Consider the following 22,517-nt stretch of genomic DNA (forward strand, 5'->3'; position numbering starts at 1 on the left):
AGCAGCATGCCTGAACTGTGTAGGCCCTGGAATAGGGAGATGAAAAATGCTATTATATAAAACACTGTTTCGTTTTAGAAAAAAAACTCTTCTGAGCTTCACTCACAAAATGTCTGCTTTCTGTATAAAATGGCTGTATAGAAGGAATGAACTGCAAGAGAAGGAATATACAGTACCTACAGTAGATGGGCTATGTTTTAATTGATGTACTGTATTTGCTCGGAATGCAATCAATCAGTGTTATGATGATCAAGTTCATGTGGTTCCTGTTATGTTCCAGTGATATTATTGTACTCTGTGTTTCCTGTCATGTCATGGGTCCTGTAAACAGAATCTTCCATCATGATGCAAGCAATATGTCTCTTTTTCTCTGCTTTATTGACAGGGTGTCTGCACCATGACCACAGCATTCTTGCACTTTTTCTTCCTGGCTTCTTTCTGCTGGGTTTTGACAGAAGCTTGGCAGTCTTACATGGCTGTGACTGGAAAGGTGCGGACACGACTTATCCGGAAGAGATTCCTGTGCCTGGGATGGGGTAAGTGCCTGGAGTCTCTTCAACATGGCTCCTTGCTTTCTTAGAACAGGGAGTTTATTTGTAGTCAGAGCTAATGAAAATTTGCATTTCCCTAGAGCTGTTACTCCTACAATAGTCTTACTTAGCTTTAATGTAAAGAAAACTAAGAAATAAAAATCAAATATGACACTTCACATTATTCTCACGATAGTTTCCTCCTTTTCTCTTACACTCAAGATTTGTTCCATTGAGAAGAATAAAAGTCTGTTGTGTAACACAGGTATGGAGAAATCACATTATTCACTTCAAAAGCAGCATTAACTTACAGTAAATGAAAGAAAAATACTTAAAAGCGAATATCACTGAAACTGCATAAAAACTAAAATAAAATTGCCAGAAGCAATGAAAAGAAGGATCAGCAGACAGTTCCTCATTTAAACTGTATTGTTCTCCATGAGGACTCCAATACTTATTCTTACAATCCAGTTGAAACTTTTAAAAAACTCTACATTTCTAGATTGGACAGTCCTGATGACATCTAGAAATCTAGACAGTAATGATAATGATATATTTGAGCATCATGGATATCATCTAAGAATTGAGAAATATCAATTATGTTTTTTTGTATAATGAAAGCTAGATAAAGACATTGCACATCCTCACCATGCTTCCAGCATCATGCTTCTGCGTCACACACATTCTCAAAACTGATGTAGTGGAATATCTTCTGTTAGATAGTGGTTCATAGGAAAGATTCCAAATTAAACAGCACATCATGCTTTAATTGCCACACATGCAAGACCATCGTGTGTCGTGCATCAGCAGAAAGCACTTACAGGACACCTGCAAATTATGTGGCTCCTGTGAAGAATTTGGCCCAGATTTCCTCTCTCCACACACAGCCCATTTAGAACTTCCATATTTTTTTAACTTAAATAGTAATAATAATTAATATAAATAAATATTTTGTTGTTTTCTGCATCCATTATGTGTATCTTTATCTATTATTTTTTAGCTTCATTAGCATTTGTGTACTAATTCAGTGACAGCAAAAACCTTTGACACAGGATTTAGTGTGAAAGTTTTTTGTTTGCAACTTCATGAAACATATTTTAAAAAGTATACGGACACATGAAATAAGTAAGATGTGACTAGTGAAAAACATTACTGACCAGTCTTTGAGTGCCTAGCTTTGAGGGAAATGGACTGGGCATTTTAACATTTTCAGCCACTGAGAAAGTATCAGAGAAAATATTCTGATTTGAAGTAGAAATGTTATGAAATCCAAAAGGCAGTCTTTTCTGCAAACGTATAATATCAAAAAACAAGAGAACGTTTGTTGTTCACTTCAATCACTCCAGCAAGAAAAAGGCAGACCCACATTCATTTGTAATGTTTTTTTCAGTCTTATACTGTATGTTTGCTTCTGTTTGCTTCTGTTAGTGTCGTTTGTGATGGCTGTGCTTATTATTTTAGCTTTTATGCTATTCCACGAAGAGTAAAAACCATACCATAGCACCACTCCTTTGAAGTTTTTTATTGATCCTTTTCACTTTCCATATTCACTAGGAAAAACAGTCAGGATGAAACTACTGTTCTTTTTTCAGTACTTTAAATTATCTTCTGGGTCACGTGTGTTTCAAAGAAAATTGGTGTTTCAAAGAAAATTATATTTGAAACACCCCACCTATTGCATCCATCTTCTGAACACCATGATAGGAGCCATATTTAATGGATTGTGCAACAATAGAGACACACTCAAGGGTCAAGGGATTGCTACAAAAAACACTTTGTCTACCCTTTCTTTCCTATTCCTTACCACAATGCATAAAGATGCATCTGTTAAAAACACTGTAGAACTTTTGTGCAAATTTAAATGATCACTTGGAGATCTGAATCACTTTTCTCGTTGCCTAGCAACATAAAGGTCTTATTTGTGCTTGTAGCCCTCTGAGGCACACAAAAAAATACACACTTAGGCAGACAAAGAGAGACAGGCAGTAGATCATTGTAGAATAGTAGCTTATGTTCATCTGCTAATTTCTACTGAAGTGTAGTTAACAATGGGGCTTAGACCATGTGGTTGCTGGGAACAGATAAACTGGAATGCAGTTAAAATGTATTCTGCTCAGAGAAAAATATATGCAGTAAAAGTGCAATTCTACCCACTTGGATTTATATTAAATATAATACTTAACACACCATGCACAAATTGCCATTAGAGAGTAAGGAAAGCTTCACAAAAGGGCATTTTTAATAGGCATTATCCATCCATCCATTTTCTATCCACTGTATTCAATATAGGGTCATGGGGGAGCCAGTCCTGGCAAGCAACGGGTGCCAGGCAGAGTACACCCAGGAAGGGACACCATCCATGGCAGGGCAGGCTACACAGACACGCACACACTTGCACCAGTCGTTTTTCCTTCAGTGTTGCCATTATCTTGCCTTTCCAGTGGACGTGAATAGCTGTTGTACTCTTTATGCTGCACTGTGTAGGTGCACAGTACTGCACTTCCCTTGTCATAGTGAATATGTTTGCTACTTTGTGTAATGACCTGAAATCTGGAGGCCTGGTTAAAATTAAAACTTCATGCCAGGATTTTTGACCATTTGTGTAAACAGTATATGGATTTAAAGCGCTCCTGATGTCTGAGATAAAAGCTTCCTGTCTGAACTCTCTGTCTAACAACAAAATAATTATTTTTCAGGATTACCAGCATTAGTCGTTGCCATTTCAATGGGATTTACAAAAGCAAAAGGCTATGGCACTCCTCAATAGTAAGTTCACTTTATATATATAAATATAGTATACTATATACTGTATAAGCTTTAAGGCTCAGCATAATATATTGCTAAAGCATTGCTTTTGATTTTGATTTGCAGTTGTCTAAAACAAGGCTATTCACTAATTTATACTGTACATATAATCAGAACTCTACTTTTGTCACTTTGTCTATGATACACCTTGAAAATGTATATAACACTCATTTATTCTGGAAACTTACTATTCTAATGGATTGACTAATATTTGATACAAGAAGATACTTGCATCTCCCATGTGTCTCATGAGAGAAGAATTATTGAACTGTCAAAAGGCTTCTTTTAGGCCCATGGAGCTATTGGTTTATAATTTTTTTTAAATTCATAAGTGTTAAATGACTAATAGTTGAAGATATTTAAAACCCTGCAAGAAGAACAGCTTCTGATAGAACATTGAAAAGTGAACATTTTTTAGTTGGAGCCAGAAAGAGTAGAGTCATTGACTGAAACGCTCTGCCTCTGCACTCATTGACTTCCCTCATCTTTTATTGCTAGTCATTGCAGCTGACAGCCAGCTCTTTAAATAAAACTGAAGAGCTGGTGGTAGAAAAACACAAGATTTTATAGTCTTGTAGAAAGTCAGGAAGGTATCTCTATTCAAGTTCTATTAAAGCAACTTTTCTGTGTGTTTTACAGTCCCTAATCTCTTGTTATTTGTGTCCTTGTTAAATAGGAATGTATTAAATACGTTTTGTCAGCAATGTGGTCTCTTGTAAACCTTTTCATGTAGAACTAGACCATATGGCACTGTCCCCCAGATAGTAGATTATAGTAAAACTGTATAATATACTTGGTCCCTGCACCATTAATTTAATTCTTGGTGTTAATTTTTATGAGAAGGTTGTTGATGCCTTGTGTTCTTTCCAGCTGCTGGTTGTCTCTTGAAGGAGGTCTTTTATATGCGTTTGTGGGACCTGCTGCTGCAGTTGTTCTGGTAATTATATATTCAGTCTTGTCAGAAAGTTTTGTTTAATATAGTTTGATGTATTTTTTCAGTCACGGACACAAACGCACCTTTTGACTGCTTTTTCTTGCTTTGTCTTCATATAGTTTGTCTTTTATTGTATATTTCATACACTTGAGTACATGTTTATTTTTCAACATTGACTACATATTATAATAACATACTGTATAATGAAATAACTGCTCATCCAGATGGGACAGTCATATCAAATCATTTTAGACATTTTTTATGCAATTTATGTTAAATTATATGGCTTCTTGTTCTCTGGCAGTTTGGTAATAAACCAGCCAACAAACTTCAGAAGACTATATTTATTTCAACATCAAACACCAAAACACATAAGTTTCAGAGCCTTGCCTTGGAATGAAACAGAAAAACAGATCTCACCCTTTAACCAAAGCATAAATAGGGAAATAATTTATATACAGTAAATATAATATTATATATAAATATACTATATGTACATTTCCCTAAATATATATAGGGATAAAAAGGGAATGTGTATCTTATCAAATAAAATCCACTCAGGACTAAATTACTCCCCAAAACTGATGCCAAATGAATGAAACCTCTTTCTCCATTCCAAACAGTGCATCACTAGAGCAGTAATACAATTTAGATACCACAAATATGAAATATGTTTTTCTCAACCATAAGGCAACAGTCTTTTACTTTAAAATTCTTCAGTGTTTAAATTACCTGGAAGTTGTATATTATCTGATCTTCCAAATCGGGAGCCCTCTCACTGTGCTGATTCTTCTCCTATCTTTTTCTTCCTCTGTTGTGCCCTGTATTGACTGTATTTCTCAATTCATCCTGCCTTGAGTCCCAGTGTTCCATCCCTGAGAAGGCAGGCTTGATTCTCCACAAAGAATTATCTAGTCATTTTTTAATTCCAGTAAAAGTCTTGGCGACTTGGATTTTCAGTGCTCATGTCACAAGATAAGATAAGGGATAAGAAAAGAATGGGGTACTGTAAGAGGTGAAATATACAAGTAAATTTCTTGTATATTTAGTAAAAAGTACTAAATATACAAAAAGTAAAAGTTAATTTCTTTTTATTGCTTCCAAAAACTGTTTTGATGATGTACTGTAAATGATGTGACACTTAAGTCTTTTTCATAATTAGCCTCTTTGAGATCAGTATTTCCTAGTTTGTATTTATGTTTATGTTTTTGCTATGTAAACATAAATTAAAATACTATTTACTTGTGTACATTAAATTTTGTTTTCCAGATGTTTGTCAAGGCTACATATGATATGCTTGTCTACATATTTTTGAATTTCATTAGCTGCTTCTGAAGTGTTTGTTAAATATGAGCTAGCATTTGGTAATCATATGAAATGTCCAAATGGTTAGTCCTGATCATTGCTCAAAAGGTTCAGAACAAGAGGAGGGCTTTTGGTCCCTCTGGCTCTCTTGGTTGCCGGTACCTAATTGATCCAAAGATTGAAATATATCTTGAAAAACCCAGATGTCAGCTTTGACAGTTGACTACGTACTGTAGTTTGTTCCAGACACTAACAGCTATTTGTGTAGAAAAGTACCCCTCTTAATTAGCTTCTCCTTAATTTCCTCCTGTGTCCTGTGGTACATTTTTAACAATAGAATCTGAAAAAAATAGTCCATTGGTTGACTTTGTCAATGCCTATGAGGAAATTAAATATTTGAATCTTGAAAGATACAATAATTCAATAAGTTGTTACTATTTTAACTTGAAGCTACAAGGAATTATATATACACTTTATATTCCTGGAGGGAAGCATGAAGTAGTGACCTAGACTGCATTAACAGCACAATAAACATACAGGTCAGATGTTCAGGTTCGTTGCTCAAAGCTCTAGTGTATTACTTCTACTCTGGAAGATGACTTCATTGTGGGTGGTGAAGAAAGATATAAGATGTGAAAAAAAGGTGGACTGATTTCTTTCTGCACAAAGACATTCCATGCTTAAGCACTTTTGATTTATGTCAGAGTATGGGAGTTACTGTAACTGATAAGAGATTCCAAGTGCCAGATAGAGACTCTCTAACTAAGGAAAGATAAGACCTGGCCATTCAAAGTGTTCAAGGTCTTGGGAATGTCCAAACACAGGTGACCTCCCCCCATTACTATAGTTACAATTTGCTTCAGAAATGGCTGAAGTTTGATATATAAACTGGAGCTTTGTACCTAAATCTTTAAACAATTCTTTGATCATATTGTTCCTTGCATTCAATAAACTCAGTTGTTCAACTTCATCTCAGGGTCCCAGAATGTATTTGTTTGTTACAACAGTGGTTGATTTTCAGTAGCTACTTTGGTTAACTTTGAGTATTTCTTCAGTAGGTGATTTAACACATGTGAATATTACGGTTTACGGTTATTTTTCCTGTTATTTACAACTTTTTACCTATTACTAGGTCAGCAATATTTTCAAAATTGATATAAACAACATCGAGTTTAGATCTGGTCCTTAGCCATGTAATGCAATTTCATTAGTCCTTGTAGTGGAGAGTAGGCATCAAAGCTAATATTTGGAGTTGTTGATGCCTCTTTTTTCCTTAATGCTATCAAACAATTGCCTTTATGAATATAACATTTCATTTTGAAACAGAATGAACTGTGTTATTTTTAGATTGCAGTTTTAAAATAAGAATGGTTTTCTATTCAGTTTTCTTTAAAAATTCTTAGACCTGTAATACAATACAAGATTTTTATGAAAAAAAGTTTTTTTTAAAACTAAGAAACAGCAGTTTATAATATAGCAGCTTAGAAGCAGTTTATAGACGACTGGGACTTGAGAGATGTTAATTCCAAACCTTGCTTATTGTAAGTGGTGAGCAAGTTCACTGCCAGTTTTGAAAGGACTTGTTACCCACATGGATATGTTGAACCTGATAGTACCTTTGACATTACTGCACCAGAGCATTTTAACATGCTTATGCATTTACATTTCTGGTTTATTGATTCTTTATATTAGCTAGTGAAGGGAGGTTTCAAAAGGAGCAACCACAAGCCTACACGAATCAGTAATGCCAGAGAATTATCGGACAAAGTTGCACACACCTCTTAGCCTCGTTTCTGCTCTTCATTTCTTGAGGTTTCATTAATTTGTTGCTGTCTTAATTCATTTACAATAAATAGAAGTTAATAAAGAAGCTTTTATTTTGATAAAATAAAAATAAATGATTCATGATTTTATTAACCAAATTACTTCATTCAACAGGGACTGCAGATATCTTAAGATTATACTGTATTTACCCCATTCCCTGCCGTATTTATACTGGTGTTTTATAATATTATGATATGTACTGTATCTTTTTGGGGTTTTGCAGGTAAATATGGTCATTGGCATACTGGTGTTCAATAAACTTGTTTCCAGAGATGGAATCTTAGACAAAAAATTGAAACACCGAACAGGGTGAGTAGATGGCATGTAATGGAATAAATAGGGGATTACACAGCCATTTTCTTTTTTAAACCTATTGTGCACTTTTTGATCTATTTCCTTTTTTAAATGGAAATGAGGAAGATGCCTTAAGCTCTGAGTGGGAAATATAGTATCAATAGCTTTGCTTCTTCTAGAGGCAGAATGAGTTCATGATGAGAATACTTAACAGCTTCTTATTGAATCTGCCTGCTAATATTTACAATCTGTTGTGGGACCTTAACTTCAAATGACAGTTTGCCAACACGTTGTTTTGTCTTGTTCGCAGGCAGATGAGTGAGCCCCACACCGGATTAGCTCTCAAATGTGCCAAATGTGGAGTTGTATCAACTACAGCTCTATCTGCTACTACTGCCAGCAATGCTATGTAAGGGTTCATCAGCAGTGGAATTAGTCAGTAATGCTACAGGGCAGATAAATGGTGGGGAAAGCTGTGACTAGAATGCCTGGCTTATATAAATTCACATGTGTTTTCACGTGTCCATTAAATATTGTAACAAACTATAGGTATAGGTACTTGTATTTTCCAAAATATTTTTGTTGGTGTGTAAATACTGAAAATGTTTTTGATACCAATACATTACAAATGTGAGCTGAATAGTTGGTGTTAACAGAGATTGTTCATTTCTGTTGCAGCAATTGTAAGGTACATGTCTCTGCATTTGATTTCTTTAACTGTGCACTACAGACCACAAAACAGTTTCTGAAACACTTTTTCTCTCTGTGTGTGCTCAGGGCTTCCCTGTGGAGTTCATGTGTAGTTCTGCCACTCCTGGCTCTAACCTGGATGTCAGCAGTTTTGGCAATGACAGATAAACGATCCATACTGTTCCAGATACTCTTTGCAGTGTTTGATTCATTACAAGGATTTGTCATTGTGATGGTCCACTGTATTCTCAGAAGAGAGGTATGGATGAAAAAAAGAAACTTCAGTGATACTATTCCTTCACAGATGCACCTCACCAGCCAGACAAATATGTAGGCACTGTAAATCTCTTTTGCTGGGGCTTCCCCATTCTAGCTAGACAGATTTACCCGAGTTCATTTGTTTCTGGAGAAACCAGCACTTTATTTCCAGAGCTATCACTTACTATTATTATTTTACTCAACTAAATTACTAAAGTCTTAGAAATAAAACTGTTGAGGAGTACTGTAAATTCTCCACCCCAGCTCTCTCCCTTTTATGAACTTGCACACTGTATCACCGTACAACATATTATCAGCTTCTGTTTATTTTTAGATTTATATAGACTGTCCATGCATATCAATATCTAGTGTTGAAATAAAAAATGTCTGAAACTACCATTAACTTTTAAATGCAATGCAATTTAAAGGGGAACTACAGTACAACCATCGTAGACCGATCATCATCGGTAACAAATTAAATTCATTGACATTATAGAAATATTATGCCAATTTTTAATTAAGCACAAAATTGTGAACTTTGTGAAAATAAATTGCGATAAGATGCTGCCCTTCCTGCTCACTAGTCATTGTACTGAGTAATGTACTGTGATGTAGAGCAAATAAGAAGGTTGTGCAGCAGACATTTCACTGTAGAAATGTTCTGTGATCTACAGACAGAGTGAACAGGTAGTATTTGTTGGTAAAACTGTCTTGAAATCAAAGGCAATATTTCTATTGGATTAAAAGAGAAGCCTGCTTGTTTATAATGTAATAAGGCCGCAACATGTCACTGGAAGTTTTGTTGCCTCATTCTGAATCACAGAGCATGGTGCTGCACATACCTGGAAATTTCATCGATTTTGTTACTGTGTACTTTTATTTTGGTTTGAAATGCAAGAATCAACGCTGATTCTTTCTAACCCCTAAAATAGTAGTGCAGTTCCCCTTTAATGTTGCAATTTTGTTTTTGCTGTTTACCAGTAAATTACGATATCCAGTTGTTAGAAATAACTAGTTACACATAAGCAGATGCACTGAAGGATCACCAACATTCCATCTGCTTAAAAGAAATGATCTTGTCTCAGGTTCAAGATGCTTTTCGATGCAGACTCAGGAACTGTCAGGATCCAATCAATGTTGACACTACTGGCACATTTCCAAATGGCCATGCACAGATAATGGTAAGGCTTTTCTTTAATTTTATTTACTAACTTTACTAATTTTATTTCACCCTTTTCAAATCAGAGCAAACACATTTACTGGATTTCGCAGTTTTCCAATCAAAACAAAGAAAAGAGAGTAATATTTTAATAGAGATAATAACAGTGACAGAGAATACTTTCTCGCTTTTCCAGATTAATCAAAATATTGCCAGTCTGAAAGTCATATTTAAAATCTAATAGTGAGTTTAGGTAAAGGGAGAAGCCTGTGCTGGACTAAAGTAGCCACCAGGTGTGCACTTTGTGACTGGGAGGAAGGTCAAGATCTGGTTCAGTTTACAAGTAGCTCCAAGTCAGAAAGATTTGACACCAAAGGCAGAACCTGGAATCCCAGGATTGAATCTGCAAGCAGCTTTCAACTGTCTACTGGCAATGTCCTTGGGAGTGGAGGGAGAGCGGCCCAGAGTTGCCTTGCTCACCCTGCACAGCTGACAGAGCTGACAGCACAGGGTGGTCTGACGGCGCCTGCTCAGTCAAGTACATTTCCTTCTCTCAGAGAAAAATATGTTTGTAGGGGAATGAAGAGAAACACAATGTTTTTAGAAAGTTCAAATTCAGTTCTGCTTTAAAGCAGCTGTCATGTCATTACAACATTAATTAATGAGCTACCGATTTTTTCACTGTTGTTCCTTTGACCTTGATCTTATATTGATCTCTTTACTTAATGTATCCATAGCTTTTGCTCAAACTGAAACTATTCCTTCAGGTTAAGAATTTTTTTCTAAGGGTCTTATATCTTTTTAAAAATCTTTTATACATACTGTAACACTTTGTGTGAACGGTAATTGACAGCTTTTTATATGCTGCTCCAATACAAATAAACCTAGTTTTAGTCTGTTTTCTCAGTCATTTATGCTAATGTCTAAACTACGGTTTGATTGAACTTATTCATCATATTTTTGTCATACATCCTCACTCACTTTTTAATAATGTAATGTTATTTAAATGGCCTTTGAAATGAGATGCCAATCTCTTAATCACAAGATATTACACAGGCTTATGGCCATTACTATCTGCTAATCATATTCAAATTTTTCTCTTATGGTTTCACATTAATGGAATTGGAGATACATTGTAACACAGTAGTTCAATATGCTAATTTACTAGATATCCTTTTGCTCCACAGATTAGTGTTAAGATTCTGTGATCACAATTTTATATTGTATATTTAGTTGTTAAAATTAACTAATTAAAGATTTAAGCAATTGCAATATTAATTTGTCAGACTGTGTGAATTGTACATAATCTTGTGTTCTGTGGAAAAGAAAATAATGATAAATGTAATCCAACAGTAATAGTAGAAAAATAATGCAACTATAGTATGCAAATTTGTCAAAAAAAACTTTCCAACAAGGTATCTTACCAAACTTTTAAAATACAGCTGTCTGGCCAGTGAAGCAGGAGAGTGTACACCTCTAATGATTATATTTATCTTCCAACAGACAGACTTTGAAAAAGATGTGGATATTGCTTGTCGGTCAGGTAAGGAATAGATGTTTTTAATTAATGACGAGCTCTTTAAAGCAGGTTTCAAATACCATTAAAGTCAATCCATTAAATTGTATTAATTTGTTCGAAGCAATGTATAGAATATTAAATTTCTTTGCATTGTTACAAAAACCTGCTCCAGGTTTTTGTGTAGCTTCATATAAAAACTCAGTGTGAAATTTAAAAACAAAAACAACAAGAAAGTCTTTAAACACCAAAAAGCAGAAATTTTACAAACTAGGTGTGTGAAGAACTGTTCTCAGTCTAAAGCACAATAAGTTCAGTTTTTAGTCTCTGTTTACAAGGTTTCCATAATGTCTGTCGTGTTAGATTTTTCTTCAGAGAATGCAGACCAATTTCTCAGCCTAAATGAACTGGTCAAGTAAACAGAATGAACAGTTAGATACACTATAAAACAGCATGGTTTATCTGTAATAAAACCTGCAGTTTATTGTTATCAAAATCCAACTGCACCATTATTCTCTTTATCCTTATTGGTGTGCAGCTGTAGAGCAGAGTGGCTCATTCTTGTCGCTATGGTGATTTCTCAGTAAGCCTGCAACCTCTTCGGTCAAACAGTCACTGAATGTAGAAGAGGTTTCGTTCCAGTCATTATACCTCCTCTGTATATCTTTTTTATAATTTCTTCCTCTTTTTCATCTTTTTTTTTAGTTTTAAATATTTTGCCAGACACAATTTATTTGTATATAATTGTCAATTTCCTGTGTTCAGCTACAGTCATGGCTGAAAATGTCACCTTGGATCAGGATTAATATGGTGTAGCTCTTTAAAAGTGAGAAAATGCTGTTTGTCCTTCTTGATATCCTCTATAATTATTTGATTAACTTGCTGCATCAAAGGATTCAGCTGGGCAGTTGGGGGAATAATCTTGAATTAAAATATCATATATTTTCATTACTATAGTTGTAAAGGGTATAAGATGCAAACAATTATTATAGCTGTTTGTATATTTACAGTGGAAAACAGTTATAGTCCAGAACTATCTTGAAGATTTGAAATACTGTGTTTCATTGTTTTCAAGCATCAGTTTTCAGATCTGGTTTGAACAAAATAATCAAATAAACTATTGTGTAGTTTGTGCTATTTAGTAGGCAGTAAAAATACTGTGACATTCAGCTCTTACTGAAAACTAAGAACTTCATGATCCAGAAGTAATTTAAGCACACAAAAAAATAGAAAAAGAAACTTTAGTAAGTCCTTGCTTTTAATGAAAATCATCTCCAGTTCCGGTTTAGGAGGGCTTGTGTGTTTCTTCAGCTATTTAGCCCATCTCAGCTCTTAATGACCTAAATGAGTTCATTACTGGCTTAATTCCCTTGCTGGTGCTTTAAGGAGATCTAGAAAACCAACAGGCACACCAGCCCTCCTAAGCCAGGAAAAGAGACCCCTGAATTAGATCACCAAAGGCACAGAATGAATTAATCAAACTAACTGGAAAAAAATGTTTCATGCTGTAACATTTACAAATGTTGCTTAAGTAACATTTATATGTTTCAATGTGGGTTCTTGTTTTCTTCCATGTTATAAGAAACAATATTTCCATCACTGAACATTTCAATTAAAAGACTAAGGGTATGATTTGTGTTTAATATTCCCTGAACTACTGAATTCCTTTAATAATATGTAATTGCCATCATTTTGGAATATTCATTAAGCTTAAAACTATTCTGATTCACAGCCCTGTCACACCAGCTGGAGCCCAGCATTAATATCCTATGTGCTGCAGGAACTGGTCGTGCATTTAAGAACATTTAATAGTTTCCCAGAGTACTTATGCCAGGTTTAATGATCTTGAAAATGAAATGCTCTTCTGTATGTTTTTGTAAGAAAAGAAGCAATAGGTAAAACACAGTTCCTGACTAGAAAGCTTCTTTACTACTTACTGATACACCTACTGTTGAATTAATTTGTCAAAGGCATCCAATGGCTTATTTTTCATTTCAAGTGGTAGTTATCTGAATGTTTGGGAGGTTTTCTACATGGCTTCCAAATCTCAAAAATAAATAAGCAGCAGAAATTGTACAACATACAGTGCAATGTGTACTAATATAAAATGTAATTGTTTTCACTCATCTTTATTGATGATGTTACTAATGATGGCAGCAGCTGAATTAATTTGGATATTAATGGAAACATTTTGGCTGCTTATGAAGAAAATGTTACAAATACACATTATGCATCATACTTGGAGCCTTAGACGGAACAATAAAGAACACGTCAATCTCCAGACTTAAACTGAACTGAACATGTATTTTACATACTGATGAAGTCAAGAATAGGCAAGAACTCAAAGTGACTGTGTCAAAGACTTGACAAAGCATCTGAAATATTTCTTAGTTGGTGAGCTCAGTGGGTCACGTGTCATGTAGGTACAGCCTCAAAGGGATAGACAGCTGAAATACAGACTTTTACACTTCAAAATCTGCTTAATGTCAGTGTGTCCTTATCCTTGTGGTCAGTTGAAAACACCTCAACACGTGTTTTTATTAGTATAATCAATTATATGCATGGAAGTACCCAAAAATAAAATGTATATTATATTGTACTTATCATTCCTATTAACCTCAAAAATAAAAATTGCTTGACTGCAAAACAAAAATAACAGTTTTGACTTTGCTGTCCCAGTATTGTGGGAGGGAACTGTATGTACTCTGTGAAGACCACTTAAAGCTACTGCTACAGTGGGTTGTCATCTACTGATCACAACAAAATACTTTTTATTGAAATACCAAGTTATATCAAATTCTTCACTGAATACTTAAACTACTTTAAAACCTTTTTATTAGAGTAAGGAACTGATCCAACTTGGTACACACTGTTCTTCTATATAATAAAATATATATTTTTGAAGTTTTATTGTTATTTGGTTTGATAAATTGTAAATAATTACATTTTTAATTATCCTCGCAATTTCCAGAAATATAGCTTGGTCTTCATTGTGGTGTTACAACTCATGAGTTCTTTCTTGTAAGAAGGTTTGGTAATCGGGAACTTTGTATTAGCTGGTATAATGACCATTCTGTAGAACTGACTGTAATGTACTCTAACCCATAGTGTTCTGTAGCTGCTTCATTAGGTATTTGCTTTGGGAAGTTTAGGGCATGTGGCATACAGCACACGACCTAATTCTTGGCCTAGAAGTTACTACTGTAGCTATATAAGGAGCCTGTCTAGGGATAAATCTATTCTCAGTTCCCATTCTAGTTGGTTAATTTTGGTTGTAAGCTCTGTGTTTGAATGATTTGTTTGTTAATTGTGCATTAGTTTCCTGTAGTAAGTAGCTTGTATATATAGTAGAACTACAACTGCAGTTCAGTGAAGAGACAGAGCAAGGAGAACAAGTTAGAAATTATGCTGGAGTTTTTATGGCTTTAAAAGAAGATCCTGAATTAAAGGCACAGAAGCCTATCTTTGTTTTGTATGTATTAATATTTTTTAAATACGCTTTAATTGAAAATCTCAACAGCTCCTAAATGGTCAAAGCAGTAGCATTTTGCAAATAGGCAAAGTGTGAAAAGTGTGCACATTAAGTCTTATGGTATTACTGGTGAGACTTTGAACTTTACTAAGCACAAGGTAAAACAGCTAATGTAATATTTCCTTCAACCAGTTTACAAATATACAACATTGGAAAAGCATAAATTGTAATATAGACTGATGCAATCTGTGGGAACCATTAAAAACATTGAAAGTGAATACAATGCTTGGAATATTTGTGAAAAAACTATGGGTATGCATTTTTGTAAGAGTTTCCACAGTCAATTTTTTATTCATGTCTTTAGCTACACAGTATTGCTTTTTGGATGGTTTTTTAAACCACAGTCCCAATCCAGCTATACAATAAATATGGTACTTTACTGGAAGCCTTACAGATGATAAGCTGCTGACATATTCTGGGTAAAACATTAAAGTAATCAATAATGGAGAATTAGAGTTAGGTACGGTGTGTTTTTATTTTGTCGAGGTGAACAAATATTGATGCTTCTTTGCTGTATAGCTGTCGTGTTTCTCTGTCACCCTCCGCAGTGAGAATTCAACCATCTGGAATTTGACATGCTGGTAGAACTAATCAATAAAATGCACATATCTCAAGAAATCTCATCTCATATTCTCAAGAAACCAGACTTTCCATGTAAATTTCATTATGGATCTTGTCTAATATCCCCATAATTACAACATCCATTGTAATCTCTTCACATGCTGGTTTATTTGTCCTGTAGGGACTGGGGTTAGTTCATCATACAGTATTTGTGAAACAACACCTAATTGTTCAGACTATGCCTTTGCTTCCTCATCATTTCTATTTTTTATCCATGGAAAATGCCATATTTCACTTTCACTGAAATATGAAAATTGCCCATAAATTGAAAGACATGAGTGACTTAAAATTCAGAAGTGTGGTTTTGCTGAGATGAAAATTGTTTTTGAATATGTACAGTATGTGCAGTAAATGTGTCATCAGTGTCAGCTGATGAGTAGGGGTAATGACAGTTTAAGGAGATTTTTTCTTATTCATCCTGTTTTAAATTTTCAAATCTCAGTTCATACCAGTAACTATAAAAGGTTTAAGGTCACCAGAGGTCAGTCATCAATTATTCTGTATCCTGCCAATGAGCACAAACTCTTGTGTTTTTATCACATCACTACTGTCTTGTGTGCAGCACTTCTAGTCTCTCCTTGAGGAACAGAAGGAAGATTATCAAGCATCTAGCATAACACTTTACCTCAGTGAACCATAATACTCTAAACAAGACCTTTGCAGAACCTTTATTTCTCTCTGATTTCTTTTTTGCATCAACCATAATGCACAACAAAGCAAAGAGGCAATATAGTTTCTGCTTTAAACAAAACTCATTTAAATCATTTTGGTCTCGAATTTACCTTTTAACATTCTTTCTGTACTTCAAGCCATCCCTGCAATATTCACAAACAGCTGGATTTCAGCCAGTTTAACCACCTTCTGTTCTGAATAGTTAGTGTAGTTTCCATTGGACTTGGGAATGATTTAAACAAGAAAACACTGTTAGGGCATCTCCACTGTAAAGCACTATATCTGTAAGTATGCTGGGAACAGAGTATCATTTTAAAATAAATGGAACCACCACAGGACCCAAGACTGGTGTTTCTCCTTTTAACCCACAACAAAAAATCAGACTATATCTTATACCAGCAGCCATAGCAGCCATATCAGCCATATCAGCAGCCAGCAGCCATATCACCCTGCAACTCACAACTGGCAACCCACTGAAGCTCAGCAGGTGTGAGCCTGGTCAGTACCTGGATGAGAGACCTCCTGGGAAAAACTAAGGTTGCTGCTGGAAGAGGTGTTAGTGGGGCCAGCAGGGGGCGCTCACCCTGCGGTCCATGTGGGTCCTAATGCCCCAGTATAGTGACGGGGACACTATACTGTAAACAGGCGCCGTCCTTCGGATGAGACGTAAAACCGAGGTCCTGACTCGCTGTGGTCATTAAAAATCCCAGGGCGCTTCTTGAAAAGAGTAGGGGTGTAACCCCGGTGTCCTGGCCAAATTTCCCCCCTGGCCTTTACCCCATCACGGCCTCCTAATAATCCCCCTCTATGAATTGGCTACATTACTCTGCTCTCCTCCCCACTGATAGCTGATGTGTGGTGAGCGTTCTGGCGCACTATGGCTGCCGTCGCATCATCCAGGTGGATGCTGCACATTGGTGGTGGTGGAGGGGAGTCCCCATTACCTGTAAAGCGCTTTGAGTGGAGTGTCCAGAAAAGCGCTATATAAGTGTAAGCAATTATTATTATTATTATTATTATTATACAGACTTCAAGGAGAAATGGTCTAAGCTTTGAGCATCACTCTTTTTTATTTTTGTATGAGTCTGTGTGTACAGTATATTAAGGTTAGTTCCAGTTTGATAGGTACTCATGAAGTGTTATGATATCACTAGCTTATGAAAATATCTCAGTCTATACAGGTTTTTAACTTCTAATTCAGTAATCTTTTTTCTTCTTCTTTACTATAAGCTCTTCACAAAGACATGGGGTCCTGCAGAGCTGCCACCATAACAGGAACTCTTTCACGGATTTCCCTTAATGATGAAGAGGAAAAAGGTCCTGAAGCCATGAGCTACTCCACATTGCCAGGAAACATTATGTCCAAAGTCATGATGAAGCAACCATCCGGGCTGCACATGCCCATTGGAATGAGTGAACTGAGTGACCAGTGCATTAACGATAACAACAGTGACATGAGGCGAACTGTCTATTTATGCACTGATGACAACCTGAGGGCAGGAGATACAGAGATGCTTCACCCACAGGGCCAGATGTTGGAGAGTGACTACATTGTGATGCCAAGAGGGTCGGGCAATGTTCAGCCCCACATGAAAGATGAAAGTAAATTAAATATTGGCATGGACTCCTTGCAGCATGAAAGGTTAATGCACTATAAAGTAAACCCTGATTTCAATATCAACCCACCTGGAATGGATCACATCAATGTGAATTTAGATCAGCAGTTCGCAGCACAGGAACACATGCAAAACATACAGTTTGAACCTAGAACTGCAGTAAAGAACTTTCTAGCAGAAATTGAAGAAAATACAGGATTGTCGAGAAGTGAAACCGGTTCTACAATATCTATGAGCTCTTTGGAGGTAATTAAAAGCTTAATTTTGAGTTTAAGATACATTATCTGAAAGTGTTCATCATTAAGCAATAACCTGAAAGGACTGTTCTGTGGATTTTTATTTAGAAATTTAAAATAATTCTTTAATCCCATTTTGTAAAACTTTCTGAGAGAACAGATAGGAAATGTATTTTCCTGTGCACAAGAAGTTACTGTATATAATATGTTCTTTTTTGTTTTAACAGAGAAGAAAGTCACGTTACTCAGATCTGGACTTTGAAGTAAGTGATAACTATTAGACATGTGGTCCTATGAAAGACATTTAAATATTCATTTAACCAAAATAATGATGAAAGGTTTCCACTATATAGTATGTTAATAAAAGGCAACTTGGTGATTGGGGTCACAGGCTCACGAAAGCCACACCTCAGATTTATTAAGGAGCTGGTTAGGAGAGATGTCTTCAGAAACACTTTAAGAGACATGAGCAGGACAGACCTCTCTAATCAGACTGGCATCTAATGTAGTTTGCAATTTCCTGATAGATGGAAACAGAGAAATGTGACACAGAGGATGACCATTCTCTCAAGAGTTACACAGATTATTTTGCCCTTGAAAAAATGCAATTCAGTCATAATTGAAAGCTTACTTCCTGATCTGCTGTTGTCTGGTTATAATATTACAGAGCTGTTTGTTATGCTGAAAATTCCATATAACAAAATAACTAAAACAGAAGATTTATCAAAAGTCTTGAAAATCTTAGGGAAAACATTTTACTTAGTGTCAGGTTATTTATCAGTAGTCTCCACACTTAAAAAAAGGAAAATATGTACTGTAGCTAATTTATAAATTAAAAGCCTAATTATTTACAAAGTACATAGAAAGCATCAAGGGTTACTAGTACAAATCCATTAACTACAGGCATAAACCCTACAGTAGTTCAACAAATAGGTTTTCACATTTTAATTTTAAACACGAATTCATTTTCTATTGTCATTTCTGGTCAAATAAAGAATTTAAATTTTAAATTTCAGTAAAATGTCTCATCATATACATCACATGCATTATATTATTAACATCATTAATTATACAAGCTATTTAATGTGTTTAAGCCTTACAGCCTTTTGAATGTACATGTGGCCTTTCCTAAAAACAGATGTGCTTCCTTTAGATTGGTCTATTGCTCTGCTGCATACTGTGACTGAAAGATTTCCTCTACTATTTGTAAATCTTATACACCAAAGCACACCTCTTCCCTTTACAGTTATGTTTTTGTCATACTAAAAAAGAAAAAAAAATCCACAGTGCATTGCAGCTTAAGACAGTAGGTAAATGGGGAATTTGGACAATAAATTCACTTGTAAAGCTTAGAAGACAGAAGCATTTACTAGCTTCTCAAACATTCTCATTGCAGAAAGTTATGCACACAAGAAAACGACACATGGAGCTGTTCCAGGAGCTCAATCAGAAATTCCAAACCTTGGACCGATTTCGGGACATACCAAATATGGCCAGTATGGTGAGTGGAAGGAAGCTGCTTCTGGCAGAAGAAAAACAAAAATCCAATTTAAAGCATCTGCTCTATGCAGCCTTTATTCCTTGTACAACAGAGCAGAGTGATTGAAGGGTTTAATAGTGGTTTCACTAATGCACTCAAACAATAACGTGCACCTAACATGGTGCATTGTAGCATCTGAAAAGGTGTAAAAAAGCATGAATATGGAGCTGCAGGCGATCACAGTGACAGGGGCTGTACAGCTGTCCAGCTGCATATGAAACCACCTTTTCAAAAACAACCGCATTAAATTGTTTTTTTTATGGATAGAGAAAAGTGCTACAGTACGTGTTCAACTGTAGTTTATTTAAATGTGTACAGACCTCAGTGTGATGTTATTGACTCGTTTCACCGTTATTTTGTTTATTTTCATGATAAACTCTCACAAGTTAATTCTTCAATGAAAAAAATGAACAAAAAATGTTGAAATCATGGTAATTTATCTTCCTGTCTTTATGTTCAACTGTTTATTCTGCGATTATCTAAAAAAATGTTTAATTAAATCATTATCTAACAGTTTAAAATACATAGAAGTACAATAGATAGAAGCATTAAAATATCTGAATGTGATGGATTTGTCCTGTTGCTAAGACAATCAGCAGCTCCCATCTTTTTGCTCCATCCTCAATTCCAGTTTAACAACTTAGAAGATACTTTCTACAGACACCTGAATCCTTAAAAAATACTATTTTATTGCCCTTTAATTTACTCACAGACAAAACTAAAATGTATGTTTCTTTGTATTTCACCTCCCTAGATAGGATTTGGATGTAAACAAGTATTTTGTTTTACAAAATTGCTTTCTTTCGGGAAAAAATCCTACTGTAGCTCCTTTGAACAACTGTACAATTATGGATGCCATCTTCTTTCAGGGCACAGGGTATGATATCTAAGTGTAAATTATTGCTTTCATTTACTCCTAGGACTGTGCCTAGTCCTCTTCTCTCACATTTCAATCAGTCTTTCGGAAAATGTAATTTAGAGCCTGTTGCTTAGTAACCACTGCAAGGGCATTTGAAACAGAACTGATAGCCATGTCTTTTTTTTTTGTTTTTTTTTCTGAAGAACTCTGCAGCAAAACTATGTGTGGACACGATTAGCATCTTTAATGCATTCATGCAGGTTGCAGCATCGTTGTTCTCTTTCTGTAAAGAGTGTTACATTTTCTTAACGGAAACAAATGGGGAAAGCATTGGCACAAGACTGAGTCCAACCTTACCGTCCACATTAAGACAGGGAGCTGAAACACCGTCCGACATCGTTAATGTTGCCCCTTTCTGCTGCTTTTTGCAGGACAAGCCAACACCGAACAAGCACCCGTGGGAAAGCTACAATGCACCTTGTGAATACCAGAATTACGCCACAATGAATGTATTAGAAACAGATGCAAAGGATTCACTAGAAATGACACCAGCAGAGTGGGAGAAGTGTGTGAGTTTGCCTTTAGATGTGCAAGAAGGTGATTTTCAGACAGAGGTTTGAAAGCAGGGCAGTGGAATTGTTTGCACTGACAACACAAAAGACTTTTTGCAGCCTGGCATACATATCTGGACTACAGGAATATGGCAGGGGCATAATGTGCCATACGTAAATGTCAGTGTTCTTTTGTATTCTCACTAGTGTACTTAGTGGGGCTACCAGGTGTACAATATTTACCATCATGTGTTTAAGTACCTGTGGAATGAATTGGTAAGGTAATATTTCTAGATGAAACCTCAAGCAACAGCTCCTGTTGTTACAGCTTCATTGGGTTCAGTTTTTAAGGAACTTTACCCTGAAGCACAATGTATATATTTATGCAGGTTTTTAAAAGTTTATAACAGTCTGTTTGGCCATTACTACACTTTTTACTTTATAATATAAAAAGGCAAAGGTTTTTTCTGTCATTTAAATGAATGTTTGTTGAGCTACATTCTTCATTGCTTTAAATGCAATAAAGGTAATACTCACTTTTATATGAATAATATATTTCACATCTTTATTACTGCAGATTTCGCTTGAAAGCTTCAATAAGCTTTCTTGACTGCAGCCCTGTATAAAATATTTAAAATGTTGTATGGTGTAAATAAACTTTTGTCTACATATGTTTTACTTGTGCCATTTATTTTAATTAAAATGCAGACCTGATGAAATATAGAGAAATGTTAACATTTGAAAAGGAATGTAAATAAAAGAGAAAATATGTTCTTACTGCTTCAGAGGTTGTGTCATCTCAATGCCGAATTAATCTAATTCAAACTACTGGTAGGAGCTACAAGTGTTTACGTACAGAACAGCTGAAGATTTGCTCTATTTTTTGTTTTGTGCAGTCGTCATCCTAACTAGTGAAACTGGCAAAACGTGTGATTGGTGAGTTAGGCATCCAGGTGTTCACTGATTGGTTCTGCTTCAGACATGCTGTTTTTTTATTCTTGCTGAGAATACGCTTCAGTCCTCAGTGTTCATACTAGCAATTGTTTATTTGCAGATGTGTTTCAGTAACCCCACACCAATTAAAATAACCAGTCCCTTCTTAAACTAAAACGAGTCACATGTTCAGTCCTCTAATTTCATTTGCCTGAATATGTGGCAAATGAATTGTGATTCTCTGAACACTGGAGACAGAAATGGTTAATGAGAAATGGACACAGTTGTCTTGAATAAATACCTGAATCTATCCATTGTTCTGTATGTTTTCTTGCCCATAAAAGGGCTTTGTATGAGGTGGTGGGGTTGTAAAGTGTCACAGTTGGAAGCAATGAAACTTTCATTATTGATGTCAATAGCTGAGTCATAGCTGGGAAAAAAAACTTTTTGCAAACAAAAAAATTGGAAAACCATCTGCTATTCAATATCTTTGGGCAGGCCACTTTATCTTTAGTTTTTCATTTTGCAGTTGCAATGCAGATCGCATAACAATTTGACAAATGTTTTATGCAAACCACATAAAGTGTCCAGCTTTTAAAAATATTTGTATTGCTCTACCTGTTGATGACTACTGTAGATGCC

At 35.4% G+C, this 22,517-nt stretch overlaps 1 protein-coding gene across 3 annotated transcripts in view; it reads left to right on the plus strand.

Annotated features, from left to right (window-relative positions):
* Window positions 1-22,185, plus strand: part of adgrb3 (adhesion G protein-coupled receptor B3) — a 181,879-nt gene extending 159,694 nt beyond the window's left edge. For all 3 annotated transcript variants that reach the window (XM_006638700.3, XM_015362907.2, XM_015362908.2), the window contains 12 exons: window positions 386-536; window positions 3,227-3,296; window positions 4,206-4,272; window positions 7,622-7,707; window positions 8,003-8,101; window positions 8,470-8,641; window positions 9,726-9,821; window positions 11,303-11,342; window positions 17,371-18,002; window positions 18,220-18,255; window positions 19,389-19,493; window positions 20,823-22,185. In XM_006638700.3, the coding sequence (XP_006638763.2) occupies window positions 386-536; window positions 3,227-3,296; window positions 4,206-4,272; window positions 7,622-7,707; window positions 8,003-8,101; window positions 8,470-8,641; window positions 9,726-9,821; window positions 11,303-11,342; window positions 17,371-18,002; window positions 18,220-18,255; window positions 19,389-19,493; window positions 20,823-21,011 (1,743 nt within the window). In that variant the 3' untranslated portion in view covers window positions 21,012-22,185. The remainder of the gene's footprint in view (window positions 1-385; window positions 537-3,226; window positions 3,297-4,205; window positions 4,273-7,621; window positions 7,708-8,002; window positions 8,102-8,469; window positions 8,642-9,725; window positions 9,822-11,302; window positions 11,343-17,370; window positions 18,003-18,219; window positions 18,256-19,388; window positions 19,494-20,822) is intronic.
* Window positions 22,186-22,517: the final 332 nt, after the last annotated feature.

Source organism: Lepisosteus oculatus, chromosome 17 (assembly GCF_040954835.1).
Source record: "Lepisosteus oculatus isolate fLepOcu1 chromosome 17, fLepOcu1.hap2, whole genome shotgun sequence".
In the NCBI taxonomy this organism is placed as follows: Eukaryota; Metazoa; Chordata; class Actinopteri; order Semionotiformes; family Lepisosteidae; genus Lepisosteus; species Lepisosteus oculatus.